The sequence below is a fragment of the Seriola lalandi genome, unplaced genomic scaffold, assembly GCF_002814215.2.
Source record: "Seriola lalandi dorsalis isolate HSWRI2012SDOR001 ecotype SW California unplaced genomic scaffold, Sedor1 jcf7180002054914, whole genome shotgun sequence".
NCBI lineage: Eukaryota > Metazoa > Chordata > Actinopteri > Carangiformes > Carangidae > Seriola > Seriola lalandi.
In genome coordinates, this window is record NW_019525466.1 from 1,305,184 (window position 1) to 1,319,789 (window position 14,606).

A 14,606-nucleotide genomic window follows, 5' to 3' on the forward strand; every position below is an offset into this window, starting at 1 on the left:
CTGGGTTTACTCTGGCTTCCTCCCACAGTTCAAAGACACGCACATTAGGTTAATTGGCGACTCCTAATTGCCATTCCCAAGGTGCCGTCATCAACTCGCTTGTTTTCCCAAAACAGCACTTCAAACCCTAAAAACATTCAATTTGATTTAGAATTACATAATCAGCAAATCTGTTAAACTGAGAAACTGGAAGAAGAAAATATTTTGCATTTATTCTGGATAAATGACTTTAACGGGTATCAGCACAGTTCTAGATGTATTTTTTGGCAATTGACTGATGGACTAATCGTTACATTTATAAACTGAATAACAAACACATCCTCACAACGTGCATTACACTCTACTATTACAACAAGCCCCAGTTCCAAATATTGATCTGAATGGTCAAAAATCCAACACCCTTTCATTCAAGCTCCTTCTATCTCCAGAGTTGTCGAGGTAAGCAATTACAAAATAAGTCAAGGGTCGGATGCTTTAGGTTTGTCAACGTTTATGTGATGATAAAACTCTGTGATGAATCATTCATAAGATTGACACTCAGATGATCTAAAGGAGAAACTGTACATGACATAAAATGTTTAACAACCCCAGATACTAACAAACGAAGAATGTCCGTCACAGCAGGTTGAAAATGTGATTTCTAATATTAAAAGTATGCATGAAAAGTCACCATTAAAATCACTATATTTAGTAATTCTTCTGTGTTTCCATAGCAGTGAAATTGCAGGATGAAAATAGGACTTTAGTCCCACAGATGCATGTGCAAAGATCTTTACTGCTGCAGCAGTGTCTGTAAATCTAGATCTAGATAGCAGAGACCCAAATTAGACCTATAAACAAAATATGGCTGCAACTAACGATTATTTTCCTTATCGATTAATCTGCACATAATTTTTTTTTAAATAACTTTTGATAATTTTCTCTTAAAAATAGTTAAAACACCCATTATACTCTCTTAAGCCCCAAGCTGACATCTTCAGGCATCTTGTTTTGCAGGGTCATCAGTCCAAAATCCAAAGATATTCTATTGACTGTCATGTTTGACACAGAAAGGCTTCAAATCCTTATATTTGAGAAGTTGCACCCATCTAGAGTTTTTGCATTTTTTGCTTCAAAATTGATATAAACGATTATAATAAAAATCTAAATATTAATTCTTATACATAGACATCCTATAATTATACTTAATGCATAATTGCCCACCAAAAAATCCATACACGATTATATTAGTTATATTTATGGGTACCAGCTGAGAAGTGTAATCTGGTTCTTGTTATCTCCCATAAGATTAAATCTGCAGTCACTCACAGCTACTCCCTGCAGGACCCCAGGATGGTCCCCGGACCGCTGTTTGAGAACCAGAGGGAAAGACCTCCTGCCGGATCAACCTCCTGTACTATGGTCCAGCCCCTGAGTGAGTGTGCAGGTCACACACACAACACATAGTAATGGGCTGATAAGACCCATATGACCCGTGTTAAAGTCTGACCAGGCTGGGCCAGGCGAACAGAGGCCAGAGCCGACCTTTAGTTCAAATTAGTCAAGACTAGCCTCAGCTACGAGCTAACCTGCTAAGTGGTGCGAATGGTAAACAGAAAACAACGTTAGCGTAGTCATATGAGTATGAAATAATTCGGCAACATAAAGCTTTCGTAATAAATAAGCGTGGTGTTAAATGCTCAATATGAGCCAGTGACAGCCAGTGACACGTCGCCCTGATGATGCTAACTAGCTAATGTTGTCAAGGATGCAGAGGCCGCTGCCTTCGGTGCTCCCAGCCCTCAACACCCCCTCCACAAAACTCCACAGACACAAGAAATTTACCGTCATGTTGGGACGACAGAGGGGATCCCGAGGCCTGCTCGGCCATGGTTTCCTGAGGGGGGGCTCGAAGCAATTACCAGGGCAGTGGGATAAGAAGCTAGGAGTGTCCAAGAAAACAGGCTAACATCACAACTGCTGTGTGTTAAGCTAGCGAGGGGAAAGAGGGGCGTTTTCCGGCTGGGTTTTCAAAATAAAATCCATATTGTTATAGCCAGCTCGCCAAGGTCTGTTTTTGGCCTTGAATGAATCACTGGAGAGACACAGACCCAGGGGCCCCCGAGGGGACAGGGGCCCCTGAACCAGAGGCTCTCTATGAAGCCATTGTTAACATTTGTTGATGGAATATTAGCCAAACAAGTAAAAAGAGATGCAAAACGACTCAAAAGAGACACAAAAGAATTGAGTGCATAAACAAAAAAGATTGAAAATAGATGAAAGGACAAACAAAAACACCACAAACAGAAATAAAATGACACAAAAAGATACAAAATGTTTAGAAATAGATGTGAAATGATCAACAAGACGTAAAATGTCTAAAAAGACACTCAAGCCACATAAAAAGAGGCACAAAAGGACTGAAAATAGATAGAAAACAAATAGAGGCACAATGATTACTAAGAAACACAACCACAAAGAGACAAAATGAGGAAATGGAGGCACAAAATTGTGTCATGTGTGGCCCATTGTTTCATAATCCATCTATGCTCATAAAGTGTATCAATGGAAAATAAAAATAGAGAGCATAACAATGGATAAACCTCTCACAACCGTTTTAAATTCAATTATAACGTCATACAGCCGCATTTCTTTCAAAATGTAATATTTTGCGCTGATATTTTGAAGGCAATGCGCCTTTTCCTGTAATATTCCTACTAATTTTAGGTATCTTTGAAAATCCCGGCGTCACTTTTCAAAATAAAAGCAATTTGCATTAAATTATTTTTTTCAGACAAATAGAAACTATTAATTTCACCTTTCAAATTGAAGTTCTCTTTTTTGACATAGAAACAGTTCAGTGATACCTATTTTAAACAAACATGACATATTAGTCATTACAGAGACTGAGTGGGGCTGTACCACCCCACACAAAAATATGACAAAATTTCAACCTTTAAGTCTTAATGCATATTTGGTTAACTTTTTTGACTCTTCCAGATGCAGACACACACACACACACAGTGTAGTCACTGGCGCATGACAGTGGGTGGGGATAGCGCAGCCCTCAATTTTCTTTAGCTAACTAAGAAAATTAGAAACTGTCATGCAAATACAGCACAAAATGACTCTTGTTGTCTCATACCTCACCATCCTCTTTCATCTGCCATTCGCTGAGATCATCACTCCATGTTAAGCCGTCAGCTGTTTTTCTGAAAAGGTGAGGCGCATTCTGAGTATTTGGAAAGAAAAGGCTGTTATGTGGTAAAATAACATGTTGGACTCTGTCATCAATAAATTGTAAGCTAAGTGATTAACAGAGAAACCAATAGAAAAAGTAAAGAAAGTATATGTGATTTTACACTATTATGTGCATCATGTGTAAAAAATACCCATCAAAAACGAACCATCATAATATCCAGCTAGACTTAATCCTGAATCAGCATTTATTCGGGGGACTTGTTGGTAAATGGCAGGAAGCTGTTGCAAAGAGAGGATGTGGGGCACAAAGATAAGTAGAAAAAATTGTATTTATATCATTCTGTTCATAGAGATAAGGAAATAAACACAGACAATTCATTTGAAAGCTGCCTTCCCGTTTCAAGATCGAATCAAGTTCAGGCTCAGACGCCTCAGCTGAGCAGAGAATTATCTGTAAACGTCTCAACTCAAAATAAAAACCATCACATTTTGATTGTTGCCACTCCAGAAGACAGACTTCCTCATGAGAAGAATGTCCCTAGAGACTATCAAGAAGCTTGTTTGATTCTCAGAATGCTAATGTAAATACCAAAATAACCCTGGGTCTTAGTCAACTCACTAAAAGGGGAAGTGGTGAATGGTCTTCTTTCCGATCCACAGGGCTGTATACTAAAAAGCAGCTGTTCAGATGTGTTCTGTGTTTGCAAAGTGTGAAGAGTTCGTTTTTTTCCAGCTTTAATGCGATATTTTTGTTTTGCCTTTAATCTTCTGTGGTGTTGAGAAGAGTGCCCATGGATCCTTTACGCAAATACATCTGGCTCTTGGTGATATTTGGGATGCTTTTTGTGAGTCTGGTCATCGGCTTCATCTTCTTTCTCATCAACAAGTGCATATCCAGAGCAGGTGAGTTAAATAAATATAAAGTGTAATAAAGTGTACAGAAAATTTGGGAAAATTTCACTTGGGGTCATGACTTTTTCCTTGGGAAATTTGGAATGATGACGCCAGTAGTTTCTAAAACCCTGACCCTGCACTTAATATCTCCTATAACTGTATCCAGACAAAAATGTGCTTTATGATGTATTATAATATATATATATATATATATAATGTATATATGAAAAACCACCATATAGAAACTGAAACGGTAACCTGCAGTGGATTCAAGGTTTTAGGACTTTTTATTTAACAAATGCTGTTCAGAGAAATGTAAAGTGATTAGCTTCACAAAGTAACTAAGTACATTTACTCAACTACTAGTACAATTTTGAGAACTTTGTTTATAAGTATTTTACTTAAGTATATTAGTATTTCTGTTTTATGCCACTTTATACTTCCACTCTACTTAATCTCAGTGGGAAGTATTTTACTTTTTACTATTACATCTGTTTACATTTACATTTACAGCAGAAGTTATTGGTTTTTCAGATTAAGATTATTATAACTAATAGTATGACAAAAAAATACATTATTGATATACAGACAAAACATTGTCATGAATGTGTAATATGAACAGAGCTTGAGTAAATGTACTGTACTTTTAGTTTTGCTTTTCACATTTACTTTTATTTTTGATAATTTGCGTATTTATTTTCACTTAAGTGAAACTTTGAATGCAGGTCAGAGAATTTCGACAATGTGGTTTTACTATTTCTAGTGACATAAAATATCTGCTTCTTCCACCACAGCTTAATTTTATAGTACACATCCGCCCCACAAAAGAGACGATGTAAACAAGCAAAAATGTGTCTGCTTCAATTTACTGACCTGACAAGTGGAACAATTCCTCTCATTTCATTTTACCTACTGAGAAATCTTGTGCAAAAATTTAGAAAAGACCTTGCAAAATTACAGAAATTGGTCAATGTTGGTCAAATTTTCTTATCTCACTTACTGCAGACAGTTTGAGCTTTATGTGCAGACGTTTTCAGATATCCATTGTGGTAAGATCAGATGTGCAGTCACCCTCAATGTGACATGGGAAGATGACATCTGTTGATTCTGGGGAAGGGGAATTCCTTGTCTGTTGTTGTTTTTTTCCATAAAAGATTTTCTGAGGGGAGTTTTCTTTATCCAAACATAAGGTATAAGAAAATCGGGTGTTGTTTTCTGCACAGACTTTAAAACCCTTTGAGGGTAGCTGGTGATTTGTGATGTTGCACTACATAAATGAAATTGACTTGACTCGACCTCACATGATCTGATCACTCTGGAAAGTCCAAAGACTTCGCTCTGAACAGTTTTTTCGGTGGTGAGAAGTAGTTCCAGTAAAAACAGTGAAAACTCTTGACCAACAATTTTTCAGATGTGACTTCAAAAAGAAACTAAGTTGAGTTTGACTTAAAATTTTGACCTGACCTCAACAAAATTTCTATGATCACTTTGTGGTTCACACGTACTTCTCCATCAACTATTGGTTTTTATACCAACATTATTAACAGTTACAGAAACAGAAGTATAATACTGCTACAAACAAATACTACCAACAAATACTACTAACACTGTCATGACACAACGACTTAACGATGATAAGTACTTAGAAACAGTATGTTATTCATGTTCCACTGGCAGATATACTTCCAAACCAACATGTACCAATGACGTACCCCTCCTGTTTTAGTGTCATATAATAATTATAATGACACAAACTTCAATGCAACTGATAATTGTAAGTAGTAGCACATGCTGAGATAAAACCAGACTGACATAAACATAAGCTAATGTGAATTCCTTCTCTTCATAATTATGTCCTATTTAAGCTGAAGGTAATAATAATAATAATAATAATGCATATTTGTATAATATTTTTCAAAATAAATTTTATTAGGTGCTTTACACAAAACAAGTGATGAAAACAAAAGATGCAGGAATAAAACTAACCAGACAAAAACCACTGAAGCGGACATAACATAAAAATCTAAAGCACATGAAATGTAATTTCCAGCCTTTTACAATGCATTACATATGTTTTTTATGTAAAATCTTAAGCTGATAAATAATTACAAACTGCAGTTGTCAAGTAAATCAGTGTAAACGCCACTGAACAGTGAACGGTGGTATCTCCGAGTGAAACAGGGGTGTCAAGGCACTAGCAAGTTTCACAAAAACAAAGAGTATATCATAACGCTCTGTGGCATATCATGTTGGGGCGAAGTGGCATCTGTCAGTGAAACATGAGTGACATAGTGCTATAGTGGTGGAGTATTCAGATGGTGGAGTGACAGTTGCACTTCTCCAACATAAAAATACTCCACTACAAGTCAAAGTTCTAAATTAAAAATGTCATTTGATTTAAAGAATCAAAGTATTAAATAAAAGTACTCAATGTGGGGCTCACTACAAGGCAAGGCAAAGCCCTTACAGTTGTGGCCTGGGTTTAGATCTGGACCAGGCCCTTTTTCTACATGTCATACCTCCCCCCTCATCCACCCTCATTAGTTTCATTTTCATTTTTAATAGCAATAACTACCTGTTTTTTTAGTTAACTGAAAAATCAACAGACTGCAAAACTACACCACAGGAAGGCAAACCAAACCATAACAGAGTCTCACTGTGACTGTGAAACAATTACTCTCGGGGCTTCACTGCAGAGCAGAGAAAAAACTATTATAATTGTATGAATTGCTATTATTAGGGGTACCCCTCTGGATTTGATTAGCTTAGATGAAACTTTAATGATCCCTGTGGGGGAACTGGGCTGCAGCGGCAAAGACAGGGGCTTAGTCATGGTTTGTAGCATGGATAAACATAGAGCAAATAAAGGGAACAAAGTATGACAGTACTAATCATAAGTAACAGCACATGCAGAGATAAGAGGAGATTGCATATATGAAAGCATGAATAATGTGTGTACGTCATATGTCAACCTGTGCACAAATGTGAATGTTTGTTAGGTTTTCTCATGATTGTGTACTATTTAAGGTGAAAACAAATAAGGACGCTCATTATATGGTATTAAAAAAATCTTATTGTATTTATTTTTGTCCTAATTTGTAATAACATAATCAAGGGCTGCTCAGCTGTGAATGAGCTCACTGAATTAAAGGCCCTCTGGTCTTTTATAATGCTTGAAGGTTTGACAAGATTTTTTTAATTTCAATGCAGTGTTTTCTTTTTTCTGTATAGCTCCATGTTGACTGTCTGTTCTCTCTTGTTTTTCAGGCAAACAAAGAATTGCACAACTTGAGAGAGGAAACCTCTTCAAAATCGAGTAATATATAAATATAAACAATATATTTTTCAAATTTAATATTGAATACATGGATTTGCTATGGATTATAAAGAGTTCAATCACAGTGTGCTGTGCAGGAAAAGTAATTGTCTGTCATTGTGGGAAATAATTGCTAAAATATAGATCAGAAAATTGATGACTTTTTTATATCCTTCTATTAAACATGAAGTGGAAACAGCTAGCCTGGCAACAAAACCAATCAGCACCTCTAAAACTAACTAATTAACAAGTTATAGCTTATGTTCGTTGAAAAAATGAACTACAATTTTTTTATTTGTAGTGTTCAACTCACTCATGGACTCACTTCTTCTGTCAAGTTGTGACATGTAGCCTGCAAAAGTCTTGGGTTTACAGAAATTAGTATTCATTAAAAGCTACTAAGTATTGAATAAACAACAACATTAGTCCTAAACATATGAAGCAAGTTACATGCCATAGGCTACTGTAGAGAAAGGCTCTGTTCCAAGGCTGGATTTCTAGTTATTAGTAGTAACAAATGTCAATGGGATTTTTTAATGAGGTTTTCTTACTTGTGCAACTGAATCTGGTTATGGTTTCACTTCAGCTTCAGTCTTCGAAAACCACATTCTAGGATCCCTCCCACATACTTTTCAAATTTCCGTGTTATTGTTACTGAATTTTCCCTTGAATTTTAAATGTCTTACGCCTGTCACCTTTGAAAAAACCTCCATTAAGTCTGTTTAAAAAACAGTCTTGAAAAATAACAACATACACAATTATTTCATCACTAAAATGTGTCCTTCGTGGAATTTTTCAATTAAAAAAAACTCTTTATTTTTACTATACCAATTGTAGAGCCTGAGATGGCGGCTACAGCTAGTCTGCTAAGTCAGGCTTGAAATATTATAGCTCGACTAGTTCAGCTGCTGTTACTTTTTTGTGTTTACATCATGGTTGGATTGTGGAATGATAAACTTATTATTGACATGTAGGTTATTAAAATAGATTTTTCAGTCACAACAAAAAGGTAGGAAAGTCTGATTGATAGATTTAGCTTAAGGCTATCTGTGGCTACCTCAACAGCTAGCTCTAATTCAATTGCAAACGTTTTAGCTCTGTTTTGTAGTTTTACAAACTGTACATCCTATTTTTTATGATAAAAAAAAATATCAGAGGGTGTGATTCAAATGACTGTGTGTTTTTTTAAAAACGTTTTAGCTCTGTAGTGCAGTTTAGTATCTCACACAAGCTGTGTCGCAGTTCAGGGGGCGCATTCTCCGGAGGATGCGTTGGCCCTTCGTAGCCGTTGTAGACCGCGAAGGCCGAACTGAAATGAGATGGTCTGGTCCAAGGAGGATTAACGCTGCGCGTCACCAGCTGTGCCCGCCGTTGCCGTTGCATCGCAATGCACTGCTCCTGTTGCTTAGCAACCTTGACAACACGTAACTTCTTTCCACAAAAACTTGAGGTTTTAGGGCCCATGGCTTTAACAGTTGTACCGTTAGATGTTGAACTGAGCTGAAACACAATACTTACATTTAAAAGTGTCTCTCTGTTGGTGTTGTTTTCTTTGATTGCCGGCGCGCAATGAATCTTGGGATAGGTTGGGCCACGAAGGATCCACCCGTTTGATCCGGCCGCATTTGAAGGAGCCTGCGAAATGAGACCGTTTAGTCGCGCCGCTGTGACGCAATCGTTCTTCCAGCACAGCATCCGAATGATGCAACTCATGGATGTATAATAATGATAATAATATAATAAATAATAGCCCCTGATTTTGGACACAGCTACAGCCAACAGTTTTCCGCCTGCTGTAAACATGCTAACAGATTAGCTCACTAGCAGTTGTGCTAACACAGCTATCAGCGATCATCCCCTGATTATATCAGTCTGCCTGATATAATCGTGCACATAACTTCCGAATTGTATCTTTTGATTGACTTTATTTGCAATCAAGCTGCCTCTAAAAGTCACCTCAAATTGTGTCTGCATTCATATTAATATTGACAATATTAAATCATCATTGTCATCATAAACACTTGAACCTGATTACAAACAGTCATAGTCACAATTAGTATTTCTATTTATTTTTTACTAAATCTAGTCAAAGACAGAACCTGGCAAGCTGTTTCCCAGTCTCCAGTCTTTATGTAGTTTTACTTATAAGGGACCATGCACAAGATTAAACATGTTACCATGTTACCAGTGTTACCATTTCAAGTATTGTACAGTAGCTGTGTAGTTATTTTAGAGCTAATTTCCATATGCAATATTTTATGCTCAGCTATAGTCAGCTCCTGGCTGTAGTATTGATCTTCTTGTCTAACCCTTGGCAAGAAAGAGCATAAGCATGTCCCACAAAATGTGGAACTGTGCCTGTAAGTCAGATTTTACACTCGGATCTTGACCTCAACATTTCTCTTCTCAATTTCTCAGGAGCAACAAATACCAGGAGAGAAACCTTGGCACCACCATTCCTCCACTACCTCCTAGGACACAGTTTCTCACAGCAGGCAAGACTACGTTGGAACTATGATTGGATCATATGATGCAATACTTCCCCCTGAAATCTCCCCTCCTCTTCAAACTAAACCACACGTCCTCCAGTCACTCTCACCACATTATCACAAGAACTGGATACAAAACCTCACACAATCTGCCATTTGACAATAACCCAAAATCTAAAGGTTTGGCTTGAAAAACCAAACAAACATGACCACTGATGACAATAAAATTAGACAACATAAGGGGTAATGAAAATCAACCTTCTATGAACTGGACTCAGATCCAAAACCAAACCACATATTGTAATCATTGGTGGAATAAGTACTCAGATCTTTTACTTAAGTACAAATATAATGCCACTCTGTAAAACGCCATTACAAATAAAAGTTGTGTATTGAAAATAAAATGTAAAATGGACTTAAAGTACTAAAAGTGAAATCACTTAGTGCAGAAAAATACCCCCTGTGTCTTTTACACAAATAGTAATGTATAAGCAGCATTGTACATTTCTCCTGGCTATTTTCTTAATTAGTCAATTGATTGTTTGGTTTATAAATTCAGAAAATAGTCAGAAACGTCCATTACAGTTACCAAGAACCTTCACTGTGAATTTCTTTGGTAAACCAATAGTCCAAACGTCAAAATTAATAAAATAATTAAAGAGAGAGACAACAAATCCTCAAATTCGAAAAGCTACAACCATGAAATGTTTGTCACACAAATAGTGCAATATATATGTTGTTCAGTTAAAGTATTAAGTGTAATTCATTCATTCATTCATTCACTTTAATTGTTATATTGGATACAGTGTCGTCTATCTCAGCGGCCAAGCATCTTCTATAAATCTCGCCAAAACAAAAGTCTCCACATTAAAAGCCAACTCAACATATCAGCATCAGACAACCAAAGCAATATATACATATCATGCAATAAGCAAATTAAATTGCCATCCCACTGTTAATTTTTGCATCAATCTATCTATCTATCTGTCTACTATTTTGTTTTACTCTAAAATGTTAAAAAGGACTTTGCCTGAGTGTGAAATTTGTTGTTTTTAGAGGCCCAAAGCTATGAAAACCTGGCGGAGGCACCTGACCACGAACAGAAGATCGATGATTATGAACAGGGTACGGATTACTATCAACACAACATTGATGACTACGAGGAGGCTATGCCCGAATACGAGGAGGCCGGGGACGGGCTGCCCGACTATATTAAGGTGGAAGATGATGAGAAGGTCCTCCCGACTCTTCCGACAAACAAGAATCATGATCCAGCAGAGGACAGCATATCCACAGAGGACTACGATGACATTGGAGAAGAAAATGAAAACGCAGGTGAAGAGGACTACGATGATGTGGGATAGAACCACAAGAAAACAGGGAGCGAGATTAACCTGAATGACACTGTTGACTTTCTTATCTGGATCCTGCTGAGCAGCGAGATCAGAACGACTTTGCCTTACCGCAAATTTCTTATTGATCATTTGTATTTTAATATATTTCATGAACAAGGAAATAACAGATGGGAATATTTGTATTTTATGTAGGCTACATCATCATAGGGAGAAAAAGCACAAGGTGACAGAAATCTGCTTAAAGTGTACGCGATGCATTCGAACAACTGGTTTGATATTCAAGAGGCTTGTTATGTGTCAGCATAACTTTAACCAACATTGTTGACATGTTACAGTCTATGTATAGTTATTCAACCAGTTGTACTTGACAATCAACTTGCAGTTAGACAACATATGTTTTATGTAGCAATGATAGTTTGTTGCTGCTGATCAGTCAGCAGATTAAATGAAAAAATAAAATCAATACTTTGTATGTTTCAGACTTAAAACTTGGTTCACAATTCTGTGTGATCAATCTAAAAGCTGCCAATATCACCTTATTGAAAGTTTCTTATCAACATGAGATCATGCAAAAGAGAGCAGGTAAATCAACATATTTAAATAAAAATAGACTAGAGCAGAAAAGATTTATTTTACAGTGTTTGTGCTTCTGTAAATTTCCACAGAATCACTAACACAAAGTGTAATTCTGACTTTCTTACAGTAAACTCTCAAGAGTTACCCATCAGAGGAGACCAGGATCATGATTGTAATCAGAGCGGGTCAAGTTCAGCAATCCTTTTATTTCAGTTAAGTGGATTTAAATGTGAATATTTAATTAAGTTTAATTGAAGAATAATGAATTTAGGTGACCCCTCATTGGTTGACAGCAACAACTTCTCTAACTGCAATGAAGTAAACTTGCCAAATGGAGACTTTCCCTCTCATACACTGTCTTGTTTGGATAGATTTTTAGTAATTTTGTAGAGTCATTAGGGCGAAGTGTAGCTGATGTCTTTGCTGAATTAAGCCTGAACCAATCTGGAAAACAGCAGGGAGTTTTGGAAGTGCTCTAACTTTAAATTTAACCAGTGTGTGATGGTTTGAGCTGGCTGAGGTAGCGAGAAAAGTGTCATCATTATCTGGATATGAGATGTATGATAAATGGGTATATGTAGCACAGAACCAGCCAAGTTCCATGTCAGTGTGAATTACTGGAGTCTGGTCAGACTGAAATATACCCAAGCTGCATGGGAAGAAGCTTTGATTATTGTGTGACTATATTTATTTTACTGTTAAAAAGTCACATGAAAAGACAAAAACAAACAATCATTTGATTTGAACACGTTTCGTTGGATTTAACTTATCCCTCTTTGCAATAGAGCTCTGTTAAATCATTAAAAACACATCAGTCATCCACACTGTTGCACTGGGTGACAGTTCTTTCATTACCATAAACACACAAGCTGTATTTATTTTTACATCATCCTGCTGCCCCAAATACTCAATAGGGCACCAAATGTGTATTAATCTGTGGTTGAAAATAGTCCCCAACCAATGCACCGTTTATTCCAGTTTGAGCACCATTTGCTTGAAATTGCAGTATCCTGCTGTTTCAAATGATTATTTTGCCTTTTTCTTTTTAACCTCAGTGTATATTTTTGACAGAATTAATCCTCCATAGTTACCAACAGGCTTGGGGCTGATTTCTGCAGGTAGTTGGAAAGCACAGAGACAAGCTAATATGTTGTTTTTGGTCTATCTCCAATATTCACCGTATCCTTTAATATAAATCTCTCAAAAGAAACAAAAAAAAAAATTGTGAAATGTCAGCTTACAAAGTTAAATATCACATTTGAATATTATGAAGGCAATTTTTGAATGGGTATATGCGTTACATTGCCTTTGCATAAAATAAGCCTTGCTTTTGTGCAATGAATGCCCACTGAGAACTGCAGAGGTCAAGGGACTCTCTGATGGATGCCTCCTCTCCTGTCACCAGACACTTGGAGAATGTGCCATCTCCTGTGGATTTGCTCCTCATTATTGACTCTGCACCTCCTGCACAAACACACCCCTCTTGCTGTTTGTCCGTTCAGCATCTTGGCATCAGAGTTTCACTGATTCAAAAAGGGAAGAAATGGTTTTATTCTAATTTAACATCACAACCAAACAGTCCATAGTCTTCCTATTATTTATTTTATATTTATTGTGAATGGACAACTTTCCTAACGTGAATTTCACATCTAAAATTCTCTGAACCAATCTAAAATTTTTTAAATACGCAAAAGCATCTTTCAAGACCAGAACAACTTAAAACATGTCAGCGTTTAAAAACACCATTTTTTATATCCTTTATTTTACAGTTAATAACATATGTTCTGTTCTCGTGGGTAATTTGCCTTTTTTTGTTTTGCTTTTTGCTTGTTCTTTAGCCTCTTGTTGCTTTTAGTTGGTAGAAATTCATTTTCGTTGCCAGTTCTTTTTAAGCCTTGTCAGAATCATTTGTGTTTTACTAAATTATGCTAAACAGGATTCTTGTCTCGAGTTATTGGCAAGACCATATGGGAACAAACTGCAGATTTAATTAAGGCCTGCATTGGAGTTATGAAGAATTAAAGAGTATAAAATTGGTAAATGTGATCTCCAGGTGGTTTGAGAGAGTTTGAGAGTCGCAGAGTCACTTCAAACGATAATTCACATATTCTGGGAGACGAGGGGTCTGTTTGCAATAACTGCCAAACCTTCCCATAATGTATTGTTTGGTGAGAAAAGCAGTACTTTCTGTTCATGGCTGACTTGTCCACGACACATTTCTTCAATCCACAAAAGTAAACAAGCGCCTTGTCCGCTGAAACCAGAGTTTATTCACATAACCTCCGTCTGGCAACAGTTGCAGCAACAGTCAGCAGAAGTGGTGATGTGGGTCTCCTGCTGCCAGCCGTGTAGGCAGAAACAAAACCGGGGATCATTTCCTGACAGCGCTGTCAAAGGCAGTCACAGTCCGTGGAAGAGAGACTTCTAATAACATAAAATCAGTGCTGAAGTATTCACATCCTGTTTAAAGTAATGGTACCAATACAATAATGTAAAATACATTACACGTAGAAAAATGGCCCCTGTGAGTGAAACATCAAGGTGTTCACTGACGTTCGCTGAGCTCATTGTCATGTTCATGAAACCAGTTTGAGACGACTTTTGCTTTCTGACATGGTGCATTATAATGCAGGAAGAAGCCATGAGAAGACGGTGAACTGTCACCACAAACGAAAACCTTCCCAACGCCATGACACCACCAGCAGCAGCCTGGACTGTTGACACAAGGCAGGTTGGGTCCATGGATTCGTGCTGTAGACGCCAAATTCTGACCCTACTGTCTGTGAGCCGCCGCAG

The 14,606-nt window shown here is 37.1% G+C and overlaps 2 protein-coding genes across 3 annotated transcripts in view; one reads left to right on the plus strand and one right to left on the minus strand.

The window, feature by feature from the left end:
* The window catches only part of rabep1 (rabaptin, RAB GTPase binding effector protein 1), a 31,550-nt gene extending 29,568 nt beyond the window's left edge, over nucleotides 1-1,982 (minus strand). The window contains exon 1 of the mRNA XM_023430900.2: nucleotides 1,825-1,982. Coding sequence (XP_023286668.1) covers nucleotides 1,825-1,870 — 46 coding nt within the window. The 5' untranslated portion in view covers nucleotides 1,871-1,982. The remainder of the gene's footprint in view (nucleotides 1-1,824) is intronic.
* Nucleotides 1,292-11,722, plus strand: scimp (SLP adaptor and CSK interacting membrane protein). 2 transcript variants are annotated; one of them, XM_087169775.1, is made up of 5 exons: nucleotides 1,292-1,414; nucleotides 3,965-4,083; nucleotides 7,342-7,390; nucleotides 9,809-9,885; nucleotides 10,936-11,722. In XM_087169775.1, exons 2-5 carry the CDS (start codon nucleotides 3,972-3,974, stop codon nucleotides 11,241-11,243), a joined length of 546 nt encoding a protein of 181 aa, XP_087025901.1. In that variant the 5' UTR covers nucleotides 1,292-1,414; nucleotides 3,965-3,971; the 3' UTR covers nucleotides 11,244-11,722. The 2 variants fall into 2 exon arrangements, with proteins under 2 accessions (XP_087025901.1, XP_087025900.1); XM_087169774.1 differs by lacking the exon at nucleotides 1,292-1,414 and adding an exon at nucleotides 3,017-3,199.
* The last annotated feature ends 2,884 nt before the right edge of the window (nucleotides 11,723-14,606 follow it).

Bases quoted from the DNA above. Each gene is read 5' to 3' on its own strand.
- scimp (XM_087169775.1), top strand. From the start codon at position 3,972: ATGGATCCTTTACGCAAATACATCTGGCTCTTGGTGATATTTGGGATG. The intron at 7,391-9,808 runs GTAATATATAAA...TCAATTTCTCAG, and splicing joins GGAAACCTCTTCAAAATCGA to GAGCAACAAATACCAGGAGA. The intron at 9,886-10,935 runs GCAAGACTACGT...TGTTGTTTTTAG, and splicing joins GACACAGTTTCTCACAGCAG to AGGCCCAAAGCTATGAAAAC.